General features: G+C 39.8%; 1 protein-coding gene across 9 annotated transcripts in view; it reads right to left on the reverse strand.

Annotated features, from left to right (window-relative positions):
* Nucleotides 1-24,182, reverse strand: part of pcdh15b (protocadherin-related 15b) — a 315,473-nt gene that overhangs the window by 94,946 nt on the left and 196,345 nt on the right. For all 9 annotated transcript variants that reach the window (XM_062055676.1, XM_062055677.1, XM_062055675.1 and 6 more), the window contains 6 exons: nt 21,183-21,302; nt 20,923-21,108; nt 20,573-20,809; nt 20,364-20,480; nt 11,734-11,874; nt 10,917-11,029 (listed from right to left, as the gene is read on the reverse strand). In XM_062055676.1, coding sequence (XP_061911660.1) covers nt 10,917-11,029; nt 11,734-11,874; nt 20,364-20,480; nt 20,573-20,809; nt 20,923-21,108; nt 21,183-21,302 — 914 coding nt within the window. The remainder of the gene's footprint in view (nt 1-10,916; nt 11,030-11,733; nt 11,875-20,363; nt 20,481-20,572; nt 20,810-20,922; nt 21,109-21,182; nt 21,303-24,182) is intronic.

Genomic DNA, 24,182 nt, shown 5'->3' on the forward strand with positions numbered 1-24,182 from the left:
TTTCCATGTATGAAACGATCAATTTGAAGTTCCAAATACATTTTAGAATAATGACAGTTATGATGGCAAATATTGTAATTCTAAAACTAATATTTTGTTGAACTAGTGAGTCACTTACTAAAGTTCAAAAAAGTTCGAAAAAAAATAAAATAAAGATAGCAGAGTAGTCCTGAGGAAGAGGTCTATGACTCACTAAATACTTAATAAGCACTCGCGGAGATATTTCTAGATTCCAAACGATCATACCTTTTTTTCACAAACAAAAATATGATTGACTTCAGAATAATCAAAATAACACGTATTTAGCGGTAGATAAACTGTCTCACTCGTCACTCCTTCAACATGATAGACACCCAGCTGTCCTCTTTCCTTAATCATAGGAGGAGGAAGCTCTCACCAGGAGGAGGACCGTGAGCAGCTGAAAACAATCAGAGTCAATCATAATTCATCTAAAACATTCAATAATTAATCAACATCATCATTGGCATTGTTTGATTTACCATTGTCCAAAAAATTAATAAATAAATAATATAGATAGGCTTCAACATGCCGGCCCCTAACAATTACACAAATAATAATTTTCAAAGGAGCCATAATAGAACAATACAATACAAATTAATTATGTTCTTCAAATTCAAAGTTAATTAATTTACTTGAGTTACTAGTTAAGTCTCATCAAAGTCCATAATCATATCAGAAGCGGTCATCGAGTCATCGAGGCTGGAGAACCGAAGCCAAGATTGCATTCATGGCATCTGCTACAAGTTTGTTTCCAGCACTAGATCTCGTACAAGTTAGCATTGTCAATCATGATTAAAATCATGAGACATGACATCTACTGGTCAACAGCAATATGCCATATCAAGCGGTAGAAAATGGATGGATGGATTACTAACTAAGAGTAATAACTTATGAAAATGATTATAAATAAATGATAAATGGGTTATACTTGTATAGCGCTTTTCTACCTTCAAGGTTCTCAAAGCGCTTTGACAGTATTTCCACATTCACCCATTCACACACACATTCACACACTGATGGCGGGAGCTGCCATGCAAGGAGCTAACCAGCACCCATCAGGAACAAGGGTGAAGTGTCTTGCCCAAGGACACAACGGACGTGACTAGGATGGTAGAAGGTGGGGATTGAACCCCAGTAACCAGCAACCCTCCGATTGCTGGCACGGCCACTCTACCAACTTCGCCACGACAACTAACTTTTGCCACCATAGTTGATCACTTTTCCCGGATCTTTGTGCATGAAAAGGAATTCCGAAAGCGGGCATCCGTCGACTTCTTTACCTAACCAGGACCAATTCCAATAATTCTTTATCCCTGCATCCAACCGAGACATTGTTTCACTATCTCTCTTGTGGAGGATACAGTATCTTTATTCCACGACAGACTGAACAAGTCATGAGCTCACCAGAGCGAGCAATTTCGAAACACGTATGGGTTTTTTCAAAATAAAATCACTACACGATATTTACCAATTCTACACTATGGTATTAGGATGTTAAAACACACAAGTACCTAAAGATTTAAAGATGTTAAGGACACGTTTGGCAGCAAAAATGCAGCAAAGCCACTGACATTTATGTTTCTTCCTTGTACAATATTTTACTTCCAAGCGTTCACAAATGTCAACGGAAGCAACAGACACAGACACACTGTAATGTTCCAAGAATGGAGGCTCAAACAAATGTCCAGTTTGTCTTTTACAAAAGGCAACACTCCCGTACTACGAGCTCGCCTACACTCTCACCCCACAAAGACATACCACTTCCTCATCCTTGCCCTGGAAATCCTGCACCCTGTTTTAAGCACAAACATGATTTTTTCCCCCCCATTTTGGAATAAGGCTGTAACACAAAAAAAAAAGTGGAAAAAAGTGAAGCGCTGTGAATACTTTCCGGATGCACTGTAAGTATGTCCATCAATCTGTGACGTCAAAATTGGTCCACTGTTTAAAAAAGTCTGCAAAACAGCTTGCAGAGACATTCAAAACTGCGTGCAAGAACACGCTTTGGCATTGTTTAATATGCATATCGGAAGTTGTAACAACATCATAGGTCTCCTTCAAGGGTTGATATAGTATCGCATTCAAAACGACGTGCTTTGTCCATCCATCCTTCAGTTATTGTTCATTCCATAGAATCAATAAAGACTGTCATATTTCACTTACATTTTTTTTGCCGATAAAACATCACACCTCTTATAAAATGTTCGCAATAGTAATCAATATTAGCCTTGTCCACGGCTGCATGACTGTAAAAATCATAAACATTTATTGGGCTGCATTAATAAGCCCTTCACACCACAATAATACCAAGATAACACATTCTAACATACCATTAGTGTAGATATGACCAGTGTTGGGACTAACGCGTTACGTGTTAGTGTAACGGCGTTGTTTTCGGCGGTAACAAGTAGTCTAACGCGTTATTTTTTATATTCAGTAACTCATTTACCGTTACTACATGATGCGTTACTGCATTATTTTACGTTATTTTTATGTAGTATAGGCTAGAAACTGAGAAGATCTGAGTGTGTTTTATTGGAGAGTTGCGGTGTCGTCCTTCTGAATCTTCCTCTTGTACAAGGAAGAGAAGAGGCGCGCCGCATGCTGTGTTTGTGTGTAAGTGTGGGGCGGGAGGGCGTGTCTCTGTTTACTAACAAGACATCATGGCGAAGCCGAAGCAGTTCATTTACAGTGAACATGGAGATATTCTCACTACGTTTCTTTTGTCAAGCACAAAGAAAATAACATTTTAGTTAAATGTAAGTTGTGTCTTGGATCAAAGATCCTATCTACTGCCCAAAACAGCAATTCAAATCTGCTGAAACACCTACAAAAGCAACACACTTCGACGAAGCTAGTAAAGAGAGACACACTTCACCTAAGGATTTTAACGGAGGGACCTAGCCAGGACTACATTGATAGAGCCATTGCAGCGTATGTGCTAGAAGACATTCAGGTTATTTCTACAGTGGGGTCACCCGCTTCCATGATAGTGGCCGTCAAACGGCAAATGGCACAAAAACATTTTCAAGTTCCTGGACAGAGTGGACAGTGACCACATAAACATGGAAAGCAAGCTAAAGAAGACACTCCAAACTCTGCCTCTGCTCATCATTCAGCACTGAAGGTACACACACTCTGTCAATTCTCCTATATAATCTTTCATTTTAGACTTCTAGAGCAGGGGTGGGCAATTAATTTTCACCGGGGGCCGCATAAGCAACCCGAGCACTGCTGGAGGGCCACACGACAATATTTCAATTAAATTTCGCTCAATATTATTTTTGATATACCGTAAGATAAATAATAATGATGATAATAATAATAATAATTAATAATAATAATAATATTTTAACCTAACTTAACTTTATACAAAAGCAGATTGCTTTTGATGGTCACTTTATCCTGCATTATCCAACATTTTTCCCCATCAGATTTGGACAACCATCTGTTGTTAAAAATAGTTTTTAATCATATTTATTTTATATTGTTTTTTATATTGGTTTTATATGTAATTGTTTTTTCTTTTTATTCAGTCATTGGTGGAGCTAAGGATAATATTTGAATATTGTTTTTAATATTGTTGTGCAGCACTTTGGAAACATTTTGTTGTTTAAATGTGCTATATAAATAAAGTGGATTGGATTGTCACACCTGCCAGCTTGTCCCATTTCAGTCCTAACATGACCAAACACGCATTTACCTATGTGAACAAGTCATTACCTGTGGTTGTCTCTTTAATTGACTGCATGGCTGCCAGCTACTCCGTGATTTGAAAGTCTGCAGTTATCCCACGTAAGAAGAAGAGCAGCTGGGCGGTGTCACGTACATCACAGATCTCATCCAAAGTTAGCGAAAAACAGTCCATGTCTCCGGGCATTATCAGCGCAACAAAGTCCAATAAGCACTCCTTAATAAAATCTCCGTCAGAAAACGCCTTACTTTTTCTGGCGCTTTTGTGAGAAATGACGAAACTTGTCCTGACGGCTGCATCTCTGGGGGTGTGAAATATGGCAAAAAGTCCTTGTTGGGTTTGCAGTTTTACCATCAACGCATCGGCCTCCATTGCGCGCGCTTCATCAGACACATTCCGGTATTTTCCCTCGTGTTTCTTCGTGTAGTGGCGAATAAAATGATATTCTTTAAACACAGCAAGCTGTGTACCACAAATTAAGCACACGGCTTTACCATTAATTTATGTAAATAAATACTTGCCAGTCCATGTCTTGTTGAAAACACGCCATTCCTCATCAACTTTTCTTTTTTTAGCGTCTCATCACTTGTCTCTATGCACATTCACTCACAGGTTCCCCCCCGGACATACGGCATAAATAACACATTTCAAAATAAAAGCAGCACAGTTGTATTGCGCGCACGACATAGATGTTTTTAAACTTTATTTTGTAATTTGTGATTGCGCCGTTCAATTCACTCACAATCGCACACGCGCATACGTCCACACGGAAGTAATACAAATAACGCTTTTCAAAACAAAAGCAGCACCATTGTATTGCACACTTGACATAGATACTTTTTGAAATTTATTTTGTAATTTATGATTGGCCTCACGCGGGCCGGACAGGGATGCGCAAAGGGCCGGATGCGGCCCGCGGGCCGTACAATGCCCAGGTCTGTTCTAGAGTGTTTGATTATCACATCACTCTAAATGTATAGACTATAAAGTTCACAAACATAAAGAGGGATCCTAACGGGCCAGGCCAATCTTTCCTTTTCTCTAAACTAAAACTGGGGAAATGCGTAGAGTGTACTGGGCTTCACTGAAGACATGATTTTATTTCACAATTCCTTGAGAGAAAAAAAACGGCTTTGTGTATAGCAGTATGTTGCAGCTATTTAAAATAGTTTGGTCAATTTGTTCTGGCCCATAATAAATTGGCCCTTTGAAACATATCTTTGTCTTTGTGTGTTGTATGTAGACCACATTGCTTAGCAGAGTTCAGTGATGCAAATGCATGTCAAGTTGATCAACAGATTGTATTATTCTCCAGTGCAATAACAGTACTGAAATGAAGGCTAAAAGGGCCTTAATGGGAGCCTTAAAAAAAAAGAAGTAACTAAATAGTTACTTTTCACAGTAACGCATTACTTTTTGGTGTAAGTAACTGAGTTAGTAACTGAGTTACTTTTGAAATGAAGTAACTAGTAACTGTAACTAGTTACTGGTTTTCAGTAACTAACCCAACACTGGACATGACCCATGTGTATGGATTGAAAACTAGATATAACAAACGTGTTGTAAAAAAGATGCAACCTCACAATATGCTTTTGGATATGTTACATAATCAGCTGCATGATACCGCTCTCTTTCTCTCAAATCACCTCTAAGCCCCGCCTCTAAAAATAGGGACGAAATACAAGTGAGAGACACGCCTTGACGGGTCAACGGTCTTTACCGACGTGTGTTGACAGTGATATGTCAAATACTTTCATATATTTATACTGAGCCGCCACTCTAGAACATATAGCACCGGAGACACTCAGAACCATGTTTTCAAGGTGTCCAGAGAGTTATGAGGAAGTGCACAAAGAAATATCCAGCCATGCTAAAGTTATAAACATCTCTGAGTCCATCCGAAGGGGATGTTTCTTTCATATTGCGAGAAAGGCAGTAGATATGACAAGGCGTGTGGATCAATGTCCTCCCTGCAGCATCTTCCGGAGGAGCTGAGACGGGAATACAGCGCGAAAGGAGAGGATCAACATGGACGAGAAACAGCAGGAAATAAAAGGCTGTCATTGAAAAATAAAGGAGTGTCAAGATAAGTTTGCTTTCTGGTGCCCGGTGCTGGAATTTCATTTGAGTTGTGTCTGAGATCTTTCACTCACTATCTGCCTCCTGGAAGTAAGCTGACCCTGATTGGTTGTACTGCCAAGTGGGCCCAACCTCGTGTATCAACCCATGTGGGTAGACTATCCAAAAATTGTATGAACCGTAAATTCCGGACTAAAAGCCGCTATTTTTTTCTCCTACGCTTTGCACCCTGCGGCTTATAAAACAGTGTGACTAATTTATGGATATTTCATTATTCCATAAGGCAAATAGTTTTCATAAAACACATGCAAAGACACTGAAAAGGTGTTTTAATGTGTGTGCTATGACACCATCTTTTAGACAGGTTCACTCACTGCAGGTGCTGCAGTGCCGTTCTGTTTAGAGTTTTCAACTGGAAGTACAATTGCTCGGCCGTCTTCTAACCGTCTATAGCGGTTCTTCTCGTAAGGATTCTCCATTCATCATTCCAAGCAACGTTTGTAAGTTTTAAAATATAACTAAAACTATCATACTTACTAAACTGTCCCAAGTGTGATGTATGTAGGAGTGTTATAATGCATATTGGTACGTGCAATAGTAATGCAATCAAGCGAGCATCGTTAGCATTAGCTAATATGCTAACATGTATCTGAGTGTCTATTTGTATTACTAAATTACAATGGCATTCTTTTCATACGGTTTCAGTTTCACAAATTTGTCAGTAAATTCACCAAGATGGAGTTATTGAGTCTGTTTAGCTGATTGGAAAGCTAGCTTCCACAGCTAGCGAGTCCATGACGATGATTTCTGTTTTGTTTGAGCAGCCATTCAACTGCTGTGTGACAGGCACCATTTGGAAACAATTAAGGTACCGGTATGTAAATAAACATTTAGAAAATGTTTTTGTGTAAATAACTAATTTCCCAACATATATATCTGTAGCTTATAGTCCAGTGTCGCTAATATACACTACCGTTCAAAGGTTTGGGGTCACCCAAACAATTTTGTGGAATAGCCTTCATTTCTAAGAACAAGAATAGAGTGTCGAGTTTCAGATGAAAGTTCTCTTTTTCTGGCCATTTTGAGCGTTTAATTGACCCCACAAATGTGATGCTCCAGAAACTCAATCTGCTCAAAGGAAGGTCAGTTTTGTAGCTTCTGTAACGAGCAAAACTGTTTTCAGATGTGTGAACATGATTGCACAAGGGTTTTCTAATCATCAATTAGCCTTCTGAGCCACGGTATATATAAATATATATAAATAAATAAATAGATTACTGTACAGATAAATATATTGCACTTTTTACACATGCGTCCACGTTTATGGATGTATGTTGTATTGTCTTTTTTATTCCAGCGAGTTAATCCATTTTGGGGGGAGTTGAGGGGATAATATTCACATTCTTAACCATGTCCACTCTGCATCCATTGCAGCGCTCACAGGGGTGGGGTGCCCACACCTGCGGCTCCTTCCAAGGTTTCTCATTGTTCCCAATAGGTTGACTTTTTTCTTGGATGTGGGATCAGATCCGACAATGTTGTTGTGGTTTGTGAAGCGCTTTGAGGCATTTGTGATTAGGGGCTATATAGATAAACTTTGATTAGATGATTGATTGTTGGAGCTCGTGTTGTAGTTGAAGGAAAAAGTGAACATTGTGATGAGTCTATGAAATTATTCCGTGCCCTATGCTTAAAATGACGGATATATGTAAATGTTTTGATATTATGAACGTGTCTGTTAATACATTACATATGTACAGTGTGTATATAAAACACTTATGGAGGTGGTTGGATGTTTTTTTAAGCGCTTTATAGGCAGAATAGAGCGACTCCCATAGGTTTCATTGCAAGCGGACTTTTGCCTGCATTTATTTACCAGTTAGAATGCGTTAAAAAAAGAAAAATACGTGTGCGTTTGTCTTACATAAGGATTGTGAATGATAGGCAAAAAAAATAAAAAATGCAGTTCCCTTTTAAGAGTGAGTATTCAGTGTAACAATTACCTGAAAAAAGTACTAAGTAACTGGTAAGCAATTTCTTATTCATGCAGTAGCATTTTTTTTCATGGCATTTACACTACAACCCTACTTAGTGTGTGTGTGTGTGCGTGAAAAACCGAGACCGAGAAAAAAAAGAGGCACATTTTACAGCCACTTATGATTTTATACCAGGGCTCATTTTAGCATATGCGCAACTAAAACCTGAAAAAAAAAAAACTGTACAACTTACTGCAACGTGTTTTTTATAGTTGGAAGTGGAATTCTTGTAGGCTGAAATGTGAACCTTCATACTGTCACAGTTGACAGTTCTTTTTCATATAGATTTTAAGGTAAACATTGAACAGCCCTATCTTGTCTGACCGCGAGTCACACACGCTCATGTCACTTTTTACAGTGTGGGGCCCACGATGTGGTCATGTGACTGCTAGGCTCCGTTTGATTGGTGAAATGAAGCCAAATGTCACTAATGCTTACATTGGATTGGTGAAAGAAAGTCATGTGACGGTGCACACTGAAATAAGTCTGACAATTCTAAACAAGTCGTTATTGCAAAGGGTAATTAATAAATTATGAATATAAATGTAGCAATCGGAATGAAACTGTCGCAGAGCAAAAGTAACATTTCTTTGTCACATAAATACTCAAGTGAAAGTAAATAGTATGTTGCATTAAAACTACTCTGCCAAGTACAATTTATCCAAAATGTAACTTGCCCAAATGTAGCGTGTAACTACCCTGGGTGTATATGCTTGTTTCCCGGCTCAGTGCTTGAGCCGATGCGAGTCTGCAACCGGATGTGATGTCCATCCATCCATCCATCTGTACATGCAACAACTGTATCTAAATATGGCACAGTTTGATGTTACGTGAACTGGTACCCAGTAGTACCAACAGACTTTAGTTGGTACCTATATAAGTACCAACTTCACTACCAATCCCTAAAAGTGAAGGATATGATTGTTTGGTAATCGGCAATAGGCAACCTTCAAGATTTGTTTAACTTTCAAGCAGGTTCAAAAGTTAAAACTGTTCCTGCATCGATAAACTTTTATCATAGTCTTCATTGATATTTGAACCAATAGTTAGACTTAGACAAACTTCTTTGATCCACAAGGGACATTGTTCCACACAGTAGATCAGTTTCAAAGGTTGGAAAGGGAAAGGATGGAAAGGATAATGCAGATATTACACTATATTGCCAAAGTATTTGGCCATCTGCCTTGACTCACATTTGAACTTGAAGTGCCATCCCATTCCTAACCCATAGGGTTCAATATGATGTCGGTCCACCTTTTGCAGCTATTACAGCTTCAACTCTTCTGGGAAGGCTGTCCACAAGGTTGCAGAGTGTGTTTACAGGAATTTTCGACCATTCTTCCAAAAGCATTGATGAGGTCACATACTGATGTTGGTCGAGAAGGCCTGGCTCTCAGTCTCCGTTCTAATTCATCCCAAAGGTGTTCTATCGGGTCCAGGTCAGGACTCTGTGCAGGCCAGTCAAGTTCATCCACACCAGACTCTGTCATCCATGTCTTTATGGACCTTGCCCTGTGCACTGATGAACAGTCATGTTGGAAGAGGAAGGGGCCCTCCCCAAACTGTTCCCACAAGGTTGGGAGCATGGAATTGTCCAAAATGTTTTGGTATCCTGTAGGATTCAAAGTTCCTTTCACTGGAACTAAGGGGCCAAGCCCAACTCCTGAAAAACAACCTCACACCATAATCCCTCCTCCACCAAATTTCACACTCGGCACAATGCAGTCTGAAATATAAGTTCTCCTGGTAACCTCGAAACCCAGACTCGTCCATCAAATTGCCAGATGGAATTGCGTGATTCATCACTCCAGAGAACGTGTCTCCACTGCTCTAGAGTCCAGTGGCGATGTGCTTTACACCACTGCATCCCACGCTTTGCATTGGACTTGGTGATGTACGGCTTAGATGCAGCTGCACGGCCATGGAAAACAATTCCATTAAGCTCTCTGTGTACTGTACGTGGGCTAATTGGAAGGTCACATGAACTTTGGAGCTCTGTAGCAACAATAATAAGATGCCAAAAACCAACCACTTTCATGTTGCATTGGGCAAAAAGGAGGATTTTCTCCTCCACAATGTAAATTCGAAGTTGTGGAAGTTATAAGCACTACTGTCTACCATGAATTGATTTAAGTGGACCCCAACTTAAACAAGTTGAAAAACTTATTTGGGTGTTACCATTTAGTGGTCAATTGTACGGAATATGTACTGTACGGTGCAATCTACTAATAAAAGTCTCAATCAATCAATCAATTCCAATCATTGCAAGTCATCAGAATCAGGTAATACACCAACTTATATTCTTGTCTCCATGAAAAAAAGACATCTATATGTGTTAAACATGCTTGTATTTTTAGTAAACACCTTTAACAACATGTTTCATAAAAAAATATAAATTAGAAATATATATATATATATATATATATATATATATATATATATATATATATATATATATATATATATATATATATATATATATATATATATATATATGTGTGTGTGTGTGTGTGTGTACACTACCGTTCAAAAGTTTGGGTTCACCCAAACAATTTTGTGTTTGAGCCTTCATTTCTAAGAACAAGAATAGACTGTCGAGTTTCAGATGAAAGTTCTCTTTTTCTGGCCATTTTGACCGTTTAATTGACCCCACAAATGTGATGCTCCAGAAACTCAATCTGCTCAAAGGAAGGTCAGTTTTGTAGCTTCTGTAACAAGCTAAACTGTTTTCAGATGTGTGAACATGATTGCACAAGGGTTTTCTAATCATCAATTAGCCTTCTGAGCCAATGAGCAAACACATTGTACCATTAGAACACTGGAGTGATAGTTGCTGGAAATGGGCCTCTATACACCTATGTAGATATTGCACCAAAAACCAGACATTTGCAGCTACAATAGTCATTTACCACATTAGCAGAGTATAGAGTGTATTTCTTTAAAGTTAAGACTAGTTTAAAGTTATCTTCATTGAAAAGTACAGAGCTTTTCCTTCAAAAATAAGGACATTTCAATGTGACCCCAAACTTTTGAACGGTAGTGTATATGTATATAAAGATGAGGTAGATAATTTCACCTGTGCCTACCTGTATTCTTCCTGAGTAAAGACGGGAATGATGGAGGGCTGGAGGACAGTGATTTCCACCAGCGTGGTGTTCCGCTTCACAGGCTCGCCATCATCATAGGCCACCACCACCAGCTGCCAAATGAGGAACAAGCATGTGGTTTATTGCAGTCCATCAACGTAAAAAGAGAAAAATCGCGGGAATTCTCACAACCTGCAATTTAAAAAGCAAATCACTTCCACCGGGTTCAGAATGAGTGCATGTCCCAATGGGGTGCTTATTATTTCCTACTTAACGGTGCTTCCTTTTTTAATTGGGGGATAACTGCGGGTGACCGGACCCAAAGGGGATCCGAATGAGAGCTAAACCTAAATATCGCAAAAACCTGTGTGTTCTCCCTTATGCACAATGGTCAATAGATACTGTTATACTGTAGTATAGTGGACAGCTATGGAAACTATATTTACTTTTTATTTTTTTTATACGGTGAATTAAACGAGCAGACACGTCATTGATATAACGGTTTGTAAGAAAACCTCTGGTGGCGTTATAGCAGTCATAATCACACATTTCAGTGGTTTTGTAAGAGCCACTGTGAGCCAGTAAGATAAAATTAGATGCCTTGAGAGAATCTCAAATCCTTATTGTGTTAATTAAAGCCCAGAGATGAGATGCAATTAGCATAGCCCTGAAGCCCCACTGTGGGCAACCAGTTGGGAAAAGGAATCTGATAAGCTACCGAGCTACGGTGGAGTCAGTCGGGATTCACAGATAACGAAGACACGTGAAAAGCTTGAATGTGAACTATAGCATGGAACACAAAACACTGCATACTTACTCTAAACTTAAGGTTGGGCTCCTCGTTGAGATTCACTCTGGTCACAACGTTTCCAGTCAGGTCCTCTACCTCAAATATACTGGCAGAGTACGAATAGGCCTCGGGATCCACTGTGTAGCGCACCAGACCAGCCGGGGTTCCCTGTGGAGACAACACAACACATCTCAGAAGAACATTGCTGCCAGACAGCCCGTTAGTCTAAAATACACATTTGCAAATAATTTCACCAAAATATTACTTTCATACGCTACCATATATAGTGCTATCCGCTGACGTACTAGTTTGAAAAACATCCCAACTGGGGGCAAATTCCAAACAGCTCATTTGGAGGAAGTATGAAGGAAGGCAAGATTGATTTATAAATATCTCCGTCATTCCTTCGTGGTTCGATTTCAAATTTCCGGGACTTATGCAGATCCCAAATGCACAAAAACAGGTACCAATAGGTAAAAAGAGTTGGTTTAGTGTAATAAGTCCCCTTTAAGAGTGTTTTGAAATAAGAGCTGTGTTTCGGATAATTGTTATGCTTTAAGTTGCAAGCAAAAATGTGAGGTATAAGCATTCTCTGCATTAGTTGGCGTAGGCCACAGCGAACCACGTAAGATCGGGTGTGTTGCCAACTTGGCGAAGCTGCTCGAGCGTATCACTGCTAGCCTGCACCATACAGAAGCAGAATGGGTCTAACGACCCGCAAAGAATGTCGAAATAATATCTAAACAGCGGACATTTATCAATGACACTGTGGCAAAGTCCTGGTCGTGGAACTGTGGAACAGCTCTATACTCTCGGCAGGGTCCTTGAGGGTGCATGGGAGTTTGCCCAACCAGTCTACATGTGTTTTGTGGACTTGGAGAAGGCATTCGACTGTGTACCCCGGGAAGTCCTGTGGGGAGTGCTCAGAGAGTATGGGGTAACGGACCGTCTTATTGTGGCGATCCGCTCCCTGTATGATCAGTGTCAGAGCTTGGTCCGCATTGCCGGCAGTAAGTCGGACCCGTTTCCCTTGAGGGTTGGACTCCGCCAAGGCTGCCCTTTGTCATTGATTCTGTTCATAACCTTTATGGAAAGAATTTCTAGGTGCAGTCAAGGTGTTGAGGGGATCTGGTTTGGTGGCTGCAGGATTAGGTCTCTGCTATTTGCAGATGATGTGGTCCTGATGGCTTCATCTGGCCAGGATCTTCAGCTCTCACTGGATCGGTTCACAGCCGAGTGTGAAGCGACTGGGATGGGAATCAGCACCTCCAAGTCAGAGTCCATGGTTCTCGCCCGAAAAAGGGTGGAGTGCCATCTCCGGGTTGGGGAGGAGATCTTGCCCCAAGTGGAGGAGTTCAAGTACCTCGGAGTCTTGTTCACGAGTGATGGAAGAGTGGATCGTGAGATCGACAGGCGGATCGGTGCAGCGTCTTCAGTTGTATCGATCCGTTGTGGTGAAGAAGGAGCTGAGCCGGAAGGCAAAGCTCTCGATTTACCGGTCGATCTACGTTCCCATCCTCACCTATGGTCATGAGCTTTGGGTCATGACCGAAAGGACAAGATCACGGGTAAAAGCGGCCGAAATTAGTTTCCTCCGCCGGGTGGCGGGGCTCTCCCTTAGAGATAGGGTGAGAAGCTCTGTTATCCGGGAGGAGCTCAAAGTAAAGCGGCTGCTCCTCCACATTGAGAGGAGCCAGATGAGGTGGTTCGGGCATCTGGTCAGGATGCCACCCGAACGCCTCCCTAGGGAGGTGTTTCAGGCACGTCCGACTGGTAGGAGGCCACGGGGAAGACCTAGGACACGTTGGGAAGACTATCTCTCCCGGCTGGCCTGGAAACGCCTCGGGATCCCCCGGGAGGAGCTGGACGAAGTGGCTAGGGAGAGGGAAGTCTGGGCTTCCCTGCTTAGGCTGCTGCCCCCGCGACCCGACCTCGGATAAGCGGAAGAAGATGGATGGATGGATGGATGGCAAAGCGGCTGATGGTGTGTTTGACATTACTTTACAAAACTACTGTAGTTGTTAGCAGTACATTCTATTGTATTGTTTTGATTCAATATTTTCCATCTAAAAGTTAGTTTTTCTTGTTAAAATAAATGTAACATTATACAAACGTAAAACTGTGGTGTTTTGTGGGGGCAAAAGTGTTTTGAGTTAAGAGCTCCATCACAAAACCAACTAGGCTCGTAAGTTACCAAAGACTATAAAAATGGGACCCATTGCCAAACCTGCTTGGCACTTAGCATCAAGGGATGGAATTGGGGGTTGAATTACCAAATGATTCTTGAGCGTGGCGCACGCTGCTGCTCACTGCTCCCCTCACCTCCCAGGGGGTGAACATGCACACCTAGTGTGTGTGTGACGATCGTTGGGACTTTAACTTTAGTTGAATTACCACATTATTAAATTTTTTTTTAAAAAGCCCAACTTTTATGACTATTCAAAAAAGGCCTGAATGCTTGGATAACGCCACTGGTTTTCCATTTGTTTTAGTAAGTTAACATACACAAACAGTTTTATTGTTTCACATTTATCGTAATTTCTGGACTATAAGCCGCTACTTTTTCCCCAGGTTTTCAACCCTGCACTTTATACACTGCTGCGGCTAATTGATAGATTTTTACAGGTTCACAAGCTTCACAGGCTGCTAATAAGTTTAGCCTTATCACAAGGCGTTACGAGTGACCAATGAAATTGTTCACATCAAATCAAACACACTCACACAATCATTCAGTCCCTCATTTAGCCCGTTATGGATTCACCCTCAGCATGGAGTAGAAACAACAAAATCCACAGGACGCAGTCCCATTCACATTCAACAAGCCCATTAAAATGGGAAACAGTTGGTGCACGGATCGAAAATCCACTATCACTAACAGGCCTCCAAAAGCAGGACCTCTGCTTGCAGCAGAAGATGACTTCAGGACGAAGGCTGCGCTCAGTGGCCTCTCTGGTAAGCTACGTTACAGGCACTGTCTTTTGTAAAATTAACACAAGCACTTGTGTAAATATTTCAGTGTGTACACCTGCAGCTAAAAGACAAATATATGTACAAAATAACATTTGTCAAAAAATTAGGTAAGTGAGGCTTACATTTAGTGGGTGAGCTCTATAGTCCAGAAATTCCCGTACATCATTCAAAAAATCATTAGCGACATACTTAACATTTCAGTTGCAAGACTTAACAGGCAATTTTGCAGCATGCATTGAATGGGAAAAAGTCTGTCTGTTGGACAAATATAAAAATAAAACAACATAAACAATGTTCCATCTAATTGTTCATGTGTGTGAGCAAAGGCAAAAACTCCCTGAGCATTCAGTGGAGCCCATGTGAGCAACATCAAACGTGCACACTGTGGCTACACCAGCAGCACACCTGTCCCAAACCTGACTAAATAACAAGTTCAATCTCCATCCATTTTCTACCGCTTGTCCCTTTCGGGGTCGCGGGGGGTGCTGGAGTCTATCTCAGCTGCATTCGGGCGGAAGGCGGGGTACACCCTGGACAAGTCCCCACCTCATCGCAGGGCCAACACAGACAGACAGACAACATTCTCTTATTATTATAATCAAATGACAGCAGTCATTTCCATTTCTAATATAAGTGTTTAGGCCCACTTACAATGACAATAACAAAAAATATTGTTTTTCATGAACTGTGTACTTGTATTGTTTGTCTGGGTGGAGGTCCTGCTTTGGAAATAATTTGTACCCCTTTCAGACATTGCATTTAGTTCCCATTAAAACATTCACATGTTGCACAATGAGATGTAAGCAGGGGATCATGTGTACATTCCTGCAACTTCCTGTTTCTAAAAAATATATTTTTATTAGTATTTATTTAATATACTAACAGCATTTCATGATTAATATTTATAAATTAAGATTCTTAATAAACGACACTAGAATAAGCACACATTTGATAGGTAAATCATAGTGTAACGACCTGGAATGACACTTTATGTGTGGTGTTGGAGTTGTCCGACTTTTTGTGTGGCTGTAAACGCATCACTGGCTAAGTGCCATATGTGCATGTGTTGGCGCAAGTGAGAAAGAGCGAGCGGCTGCTGTTGATATAACAAAGTTGCTTTTGGTCTGGTTTGTACTGCAGAAAATGACCACTTTTGCTAGATATCATTTTTTTTACTAATGTTTTGGTGATGTGTTTATGGCCGACAATAAAGAGTTTTGCTCAGTAAAGTGATGGATGGAATTCATGTCCTCAAAGCGTCTCGACGATATTTGAACAATGATGACGAAAACTGTTTTCTCTGTCGTGTCCGTGTTGTGTCGAAAATTGTTATGCGCTTATTTTTATTTGATTTTGTGCGTGGCATAGATTTGCCGTGCGCAGAGGACGCTTGAGCAGTGCGCAATTGCACAGGCGCGCACCTTAGAGGGAACGTTGAACATAAACTACTTGTTCAATGTTATAACAGAGGGTTGCATAGTTAAGGTTAAGATAAATGTGGGATCAAACATGGCCGTTTCAATGGTTTTCAATGAGACATTTTATGTCGCATGGGGAATGTTTTTGTGGAGGGTTGGCATTTTAGACTAATTTCACAATTTTCACTCAACCCAGACAAAGTGAACTGAGAATAAACACAATTAAAAGAAGTTGAAAGCTGAAGAGATCACGTCAAAGTTAAAAAGTGTACAATATCTGTGGTGTATCATGGTTTCATCGTGTGTCTTTTTCAACATGAACATAAAACGTTGCGTCTTAAAGCGCCAGGATCACTGGAATCTCCCGACAATCACTCGTACTTTAACATCCATTTTTGCAAAATGGCCGTGATTTTATTGCCGGCCGACAAAGTGAGCAAGTACTTGAGCTGTCTGTCTGTCATAAGCCCTGATGAAAGTGCGCTGAGTCAGCAGAAGTTGAGAAGTAAATTTGAAGGCCGCAGGGTGTAAATGACATAAACACTGACGTATATATATGTATCCAGGGGGCCCTCAGCGCGCTGTTCACTTCCTTGTCAGAGCACGGGGGCGCAGCTTTATTGCGTCTCGCTGACAGAATATTGTTCCTTTTTGACCTGAGAGGGAGCAGATTGATGCTAAAGCGGCAGAGCCTGAATCCATGCAGCTGATGGAGGCTGACAGGAAGCACATCGCTCAAGAAAAGATTGCTGCCTCAAATCGGCTTAAGAGCCAATGTATGATGTATGTAAAGATTGGGCATATCATAATGTACAAAGCAGTATAGAAAAAGACACAAAAAAACTATCCATTTAAGGGGAACTGAACTGTTATGTTTTTTTAAATGTTGCCTAACATTCACAATCCTTATGAGAGATATATGTTTAAATAAAAACCGTCTCGTTCTAGCAATGCAGCTAATGGGAGCAATCAATTATACCTCTAAATCACTTCAAAAACAATAAATGGTAAATGGGTTATACTTGTATAGCGCTTTTCTACCTTCAAGGTACTCAAAGCGCTTTGACACTATTTCCACATTCACCCATTCACACATGCAAGGCCCTAACCACGACTCATCAGGAGCAATGGTGAAGTGTAACCTGTACAATAACCAAGGTGTAGCGACATTGTTATTGTAAGGGCAAACACTGAGGAACCCTTTTTCTAGCGTAGCAACACATCGCCATGCTATGGTATTAGCCGTAAAATCTAGCTACGGCAAGCGATAAGCTAGCTTCTATGTCAGCACGAAACGCGTTTTGAGTTTGTAATGCACAACACTGCGATACAACACCAATTTGTACTGACTGAAAAAGATTAACAATCATATTACAGTATCTGTAAAGTATTTCAGGTTTTGTTTGTACACAGCGAGCCAAACAGCGTATGTACTGTAGTTGTAATAACACGCATGACGTGCTGCGTGTATCACGATCGATATTAAAGTGACTCACTCGATGGACAGTTGTTAGTTTGATCCAGCTGGCACAGGGACATTTCCTCTTCATTGTGGGTAAGCACACCATTTATGTCAAAATAGCTTGGCTCCAAGTTCCATAATTATAGCGTCAAAATCCCTTTCACCTCACTCTCCCGGCTTCCGTCTGCTCCAATGTTTCACTCTTCCTTCGTGCTGGCTTCTATAAGCAGTAGTATATTTAGCTTCGAAAGTATAAGGTTGTGAATCCTCATTGTCCACAAATACTTGTATTTGTTGTGTGTTACCAAGTCTGAAAACACTTGTGTTTGATTACAAAAGTAGGAACAAACACTTGATGCCAGAAGTCAGACGTGCGCTGCTATGGAAGCAGAAATCAACGCGTGGAAAAATCAGTCCCGGAAATGATTAAAATGATCAAAATACGGTAAATATTGTGCATAATGCATATTGTTATGAATGTGTCTGTTAGTACATTACATTATACATAGACTTGCAGTGAGAATATAAATCGTTGAGAGAGGGTTTTGAAGGCGACACCCATTAGCCGCATCTTTCAAGCGTTTATCATCTTTAAAATCGTTTAAAAAAAAAAGACGTGTGTTCTTGTCTCTCATAATGATTGTGAACGATATGCGATATACAGACTTGTGTGCACGGTAGGGAATACATGTTGGAATTGGGCCTGATGTAAGCAGAATATTGGCAATAATTATTAAAAAGGACATCGGACTGTGTGTCTTCTTCTGGACGCTACAATACATTATACTACTCAAATTGTGTCCCTCATTTTTAAAGTGTGACCGCTTTTATCTTGCCGTGGCGGGTCACCACGATCGATTGTAGAGCAAACCCTGGGATTAGGATTAGCATGACAATAACTTTATTTCTTTAAAATTATTAAACCGGAGTCGCTAGCACGCATTGCCGACACCAACCACGCCACATTTGCTTTCACGCACAGCCGACGTGCCCGCACCGTAGCAGAGATAACACAAGCCGGTGAAAAGATTCAACAGAACAGCCATCAGGGCCGACAAACTGTCGCTGCTAACTGCTAAAGCTAAATATATACAGTTCAGCTGAAACCCTCGCTGACGTCACACAGCTTGGCAACAGACACCACCTTTTAAAGGCACACGCTGTTTTAATAAACTTCTCTCAACTGCATATGACATATCAATTTTTAATGTACATACACACATACATATATATACACACACCCCCACACACATATATATATATATATATATATATATATATATATATATACATACACACATGTGTATATATATACACACACACATTATATATATATATATATATATATGTGTGTATATATATATATATATATATATATATATATATATATATATATATATATATATATATATATATATATATATATATATATATATATATATATATATATATATATATATATATATATATATATATATATATATACAGTATACACAATTTAAATTAATCAATCCAACAAAACAATACGCAGCAATACCATAACAATGCAATGCAATACCAAAACCAAACCGGACCCAACAACACTCAGAACTGCAATAAACAGAGCAATTGAGAGGAGACACAAACACGACACAGAACAAACCAAAAGTAGTGAAACAAAAATGAATATTATCAACAACAGTATCAATATTAGTTACAATTTCAACATAGCAGTGATTAAAAATCCCTCATTGACATTATCATTAGACATTTGTAAAAAATAAAATAAAAGAACAATAGTGTCACAGTGGCTTACACTTGCATCGCATCTCATAAGCTTGACAACACACTGTGTCCAATATTTTCACAAAGATAAAATAAGTCATATTTTTGGTTCATTCAATAGTTAAAACAAATTTACATTGTTGCAATCAGTTGATAAAACATTGTCCTTTACAATTATAAAAGCTTTTTACAAAAATCTACTATTCTGCGTACATGTCAGCAGACTGGGGTGGATCCTGCTAAATTCCTATGTATTGAATGAATAGAGAATCGTTAGGAATCAGGAATCGTGTTGAATTGAAAAAAAAATCGATTTATAATCGAATCGTGACCCCAAGAATCTATATTGAATCGAATCGTGGGACACCCAAAGATTCACAGTCCTAATATATATGTATGTACTGTATATATATATATATATATATATATATATATATATATATATATATATATATATATATATATATATATATATATATATATATATATACTTTTATATAGACTATTATTCTCGTATTGTACTGTAGCTTTGTGCTTTCAGTGAGAGTCATTTTTTTTATAAGGATGGCATGGATTTGAGTGTGAACTGAAGGTTATATTATATTTCTATTCTTTGTTATCAAATTCATTTACATTTATATTAATTATCAACAATGTTTAATTTCCTGAGGTTTTTTTTAGATGATGGGTCTCATCAAGCAGCCCCTGCCTGTCTTTTAAAGGCAATGTGACTCAGCAGATGCTTGCAGCGCCTTTGAGCCAAGTCTGAACATTTAACAACAATCTAAACCGGAGTTTTACGCCGCCTAACTACCCCAAGGCTCAAAATGGAATCATCTACTGTGATTTAACCTCGCCAACAACAAGTATCGGTGCTAAAAGACCAGCCGATGTACCAGAATATGGTATCGTCGGAGCCAAAAAAACCCAGAAAAAAAAAGTGGAAAGACACAAGGAAGCAATGACAAGCATCATTATCTTTTATCATTCCCATGCACAATGTGCCAGAGAACAGCGGTCTGATTGAAAAGGAGGAGGCTCACCGCGGGGTCAGAGTCGTTGGCCGTCACCGTGGTTACAATGGTCCCCTTGACGGCGTTTGGAGCAACCAAGCCGCGGTACACAGGCTGGCTGAAGACTGGAGCGAAGTCATTTACGTCCTGCAGCGTAATGAACACAACCAAATGTGCACCATACCAACCACGCGATCTTGATTTTAATGCAAGCTGAGGTAGAGAACCAAAAAACTCACCGTGATGGTGACAGTAACGGAGGCAAGGCCTGGAGGCATGTTGCCGTTGCTGTCCAGGACCTGCACAATAAATGAATACGTGGAATTTGAGGCAGTCAGGGCCTCGAAGTCCAGAACTTTTCGAACGGACAACTCTCCCGAGATTGGGTCGACCCTGAAAAGCCGAAGGATCTCCTTATTGGAGCCGTTGGTCCTGATGCGGTAGGTGAGGTTGGAGTCAAGATCAGCATCGATGGCCTACAAAAAAATAACAAAACCGATGACAATATAGTCCACACACACACAACACAGCTCATTAGTATTTAAGCTACAGACAGCAAACATACTGTATTTCAACATTTTAAAAGCACCTTGAGCTGTAGCATAACAGTATCTTTGGGGCTGTTCTCTGGTAGGTTGACATTGTAGGTTTGCTGGCTGAACACAGGGCTGTTGTCATCCACGTCCAGGACCGTCACCGACAGAGTCAGTCTGGACCGCCGAGGGTCCACAGCGCCGTCCCAGGCCTCCAGAATCAGAAAGTAGTGACCCTTTACCTGTGGCGTGGGGGGAAATCAAATTTGAAATATGACACTGTGTGTTGGAGAGGACGGAGTATCAGGTAATGCACCTCTCTGTCCAGTGGCACTGTTGTTCTGATGGCTCCAGTGGCGTTGATAGAAAAAAGGCGCTGATGGTTAACCAGACGATAATAAATCTGCCCACTCGGACCCAGATCTGGATCGGTGGCCTGGAATACATCAGGACACGGTGTTCAGAGATCAATGAAGGTGAACATCTCTAAATACACCATGACGATGAGCAAAGATGCCTTTCGGAAACGTGATGTTGCTTTATGATGAAAGCATGTTTTTACTCTATTGCTCCAGCACATTTTCTATGTGCTTTTGAAGCATTTCTAGACTTATAAGTGAAAGAAAGGAAGTGCTAAGACCATTTATATTTGCGCCTTACACAAGCTGGGAATATCATTTTAACCGTGAGTGACTGCTTGGAGAGGCCGTAGGCGCAAATTGGCAGTCGCATTTCCGTCAGTCTACACCAGGTCAGCTGTGGCAACAAATGTAGCTTACCACCATTACAGTGTGAGTGTGGGATGAATGAATGATAGGTTCTCAGTTCTCACTGTAAAGTGCTTTGAGTGTTAAGAAAAGCTTTTTTTTTATTATGTTAATCCAATATTATTATTACTTGAGTTTTTACAATTCAATAAAATAAAACAATATACACAGTATATCCGCTATGTGTGTGTGTGTGTATATATATATATATATATATATATATATATATATATATATATATATATATATATATATATATATATATTACAGGCCAAAAGTTTGGACACACCTTCTCATTCAATGCATCTTCTTTATTTTCATGACTATTTACATTGTAGATTGTCACTGAAGGCATCAAAACTTTGAATGAACACACGTGGAGTTATGTACTTCACAAAAAAAGGTGAAATAACTGAAAACATGTTTTATATTCTAGTTTCTTCTAAATAGCCACCCTTTGCTCTGATTACTGCTTTGCACACTCTTGGCATTCTGTCCATGAGCTTCAAGCACACCTGTGAAGTGAAGACCATTTTAGGTGACCTCTTGAAGCTCATCGGCTATTTTGAAGAAACTAGAATCTAAAACATGTTTTCAGTTATTTCACCTTTGTTATGTACATGTGTTCATTCATAGTTTTGATGCCTTTAGTGACAATCTACAATGTAAATAGTCATGAAAATAAAGAAAACCCATCGAATGAGAAGGTGTTTCCAAACGTTTGACCTGTATTAAATATATACTGTATATATATATTTATACATATATAGGCGGCGTGATTGTTTACTGTCATTTTGCTGCGTGCACACTTGCAGTATGAGTTCAATGCTGTCATGGAGCTTGTCAGCATGCAGAGTAGTAAATGACTCCATGCTGCCGCAACACCTGGACGCACACGCTCATTTGTTCGCGGCATGATAATAACTGAAAACATTTTTTATATTATAGTTTCTTCAAAATAGCCACCCTTTGCTCTGATTACAGCTTTGCACACTCTTGGCATTCTCTCGATGAGCTTCAAGATGTAGTCACCTGAAATGGTTTTCACTTCACAGGTATCATAGTTTTGATGCCTTCAGTGACAATAGGCATGAAAATAGAGAAAACGCATTGAAATGAGAAGGTGTGTCCAAACTTTTGGCCTGTACTGTATATATAATTACTATCTTTTACATTATTTTGGGATAAGTTTTTATTTATCATTTACTTTTAATAATTAATGTTTGTGTGTTCTTGATACATTTTATTGTGTTTTCAACATTCTTTTTTTTTCTAATACATTTAATTCAAGTCCGTATCTTTCTATTTTTTTTTTAGATACATTGAGTCGCACTGTGTTAAAAATATAGCTTAAAAAATAAATGATGGAATTTGCTGAGAGTGCAGACATTGCATGTCAAACCAAGTTAAATCAAACCTGATCCAGATTGCGAATTTGGCTCAATTTAGCAAGTCATATTTAGTATGTTCAGACACTTTCATATTCAATTTGTAAACTCATTTTAGATTAAAGGTCTACTGAAACCCACTACTACCGATCACGCAGTCTGATAGTTTATATATCAATGATGAAATCTTAACATTGCAACACATGCCAATACGGCCTGGTTAACTTATAAAGTGCAATTTTAAATTTCCCGGGAAACTTCCGCTTGAAAACGTCTATGTATGATGACGTATGCGCGTGACGTCACGACGGCAACGAAAGTATTCGGACCCAATGTGTCACCATACAAACTGCTCTGTTTTCATCGAAAAATTCCACAGTATTCTGGACATTTGTGTTGGTGAATCTTTTGCAATTTGTTTAATGAACAATGGAGACTGCAAAAAAGAAAGTTGTAGGTGGGATCGGTGTATTAGCTGCGGACTACAGCAACACAACCAGGAAGACAGAGATGGATAGCAGACGCGTTAGCCGCCGAACTCACCTTAACTTTCTCCGTCTCGCCGACCGCATCTGTGATCGGGTGAAGTCCTCCGTCGCACCGTCGATCGCTGGAACGCAGGTGAGCACGGGTGTTGATGAGCAGATGAGGGCTGGCTGGCGTAGGTGGAGAGCTAATGTTTTTAGCATAGCTCTGTGAGGTCCGGTTGATAAGTTAGCTTCAATGGCGTCGTTAGCAACACAGCTTCGCCAAGCTGGAAATTATTAACCGTGTATTTACATGTTCATGGTTTAATAGTATTGTTGATCTTCTGTCTATCCTTCCAGTCAGGGTTTTTTAAAATTTTGTTTCTATCTGCATTTAAACCTGATGCTATCACGTTAGCTCTGTAGCTAAAGAGCTTCACCGATGTATTGTCGTGGAGACAAAAGTCACTTTGAATGTCCATTTCGTGTTCTCGACTCTCATTTTCAAGAGGATATAGTATCCAAGGTGGTTTAAAATACAAATCCGTGATCCACAATAGAAAAAGGAGAGAGTGTGGAATCCAATGAGACCTTGTACCTAAGTTACGGTCAGAGCGAAAAAAGATACACCCTTCACTACACTCAAATCCTTCACTCTAACGTTCCTCATCCATAAATCTTTCATCCTCGCTCA

Source organism: Entelurus aequoreus, linkage group LG08 (assembly GCF_033978785.1).
Source record: "Entelurus aequoreus isolate RoL-2023_Sb linkage group LG08, RoL_Eaeq_v1.1, whole genome shotgun sequence".
In the NCBI taxonomy this organism is placed as follows: domain Eukaryota; kingdom Metazoa; phylum Chordata; class Actinopteri; order Syngnathiformes; family Syngnathidae; genus Entelurus; species Entelurus aequoreus.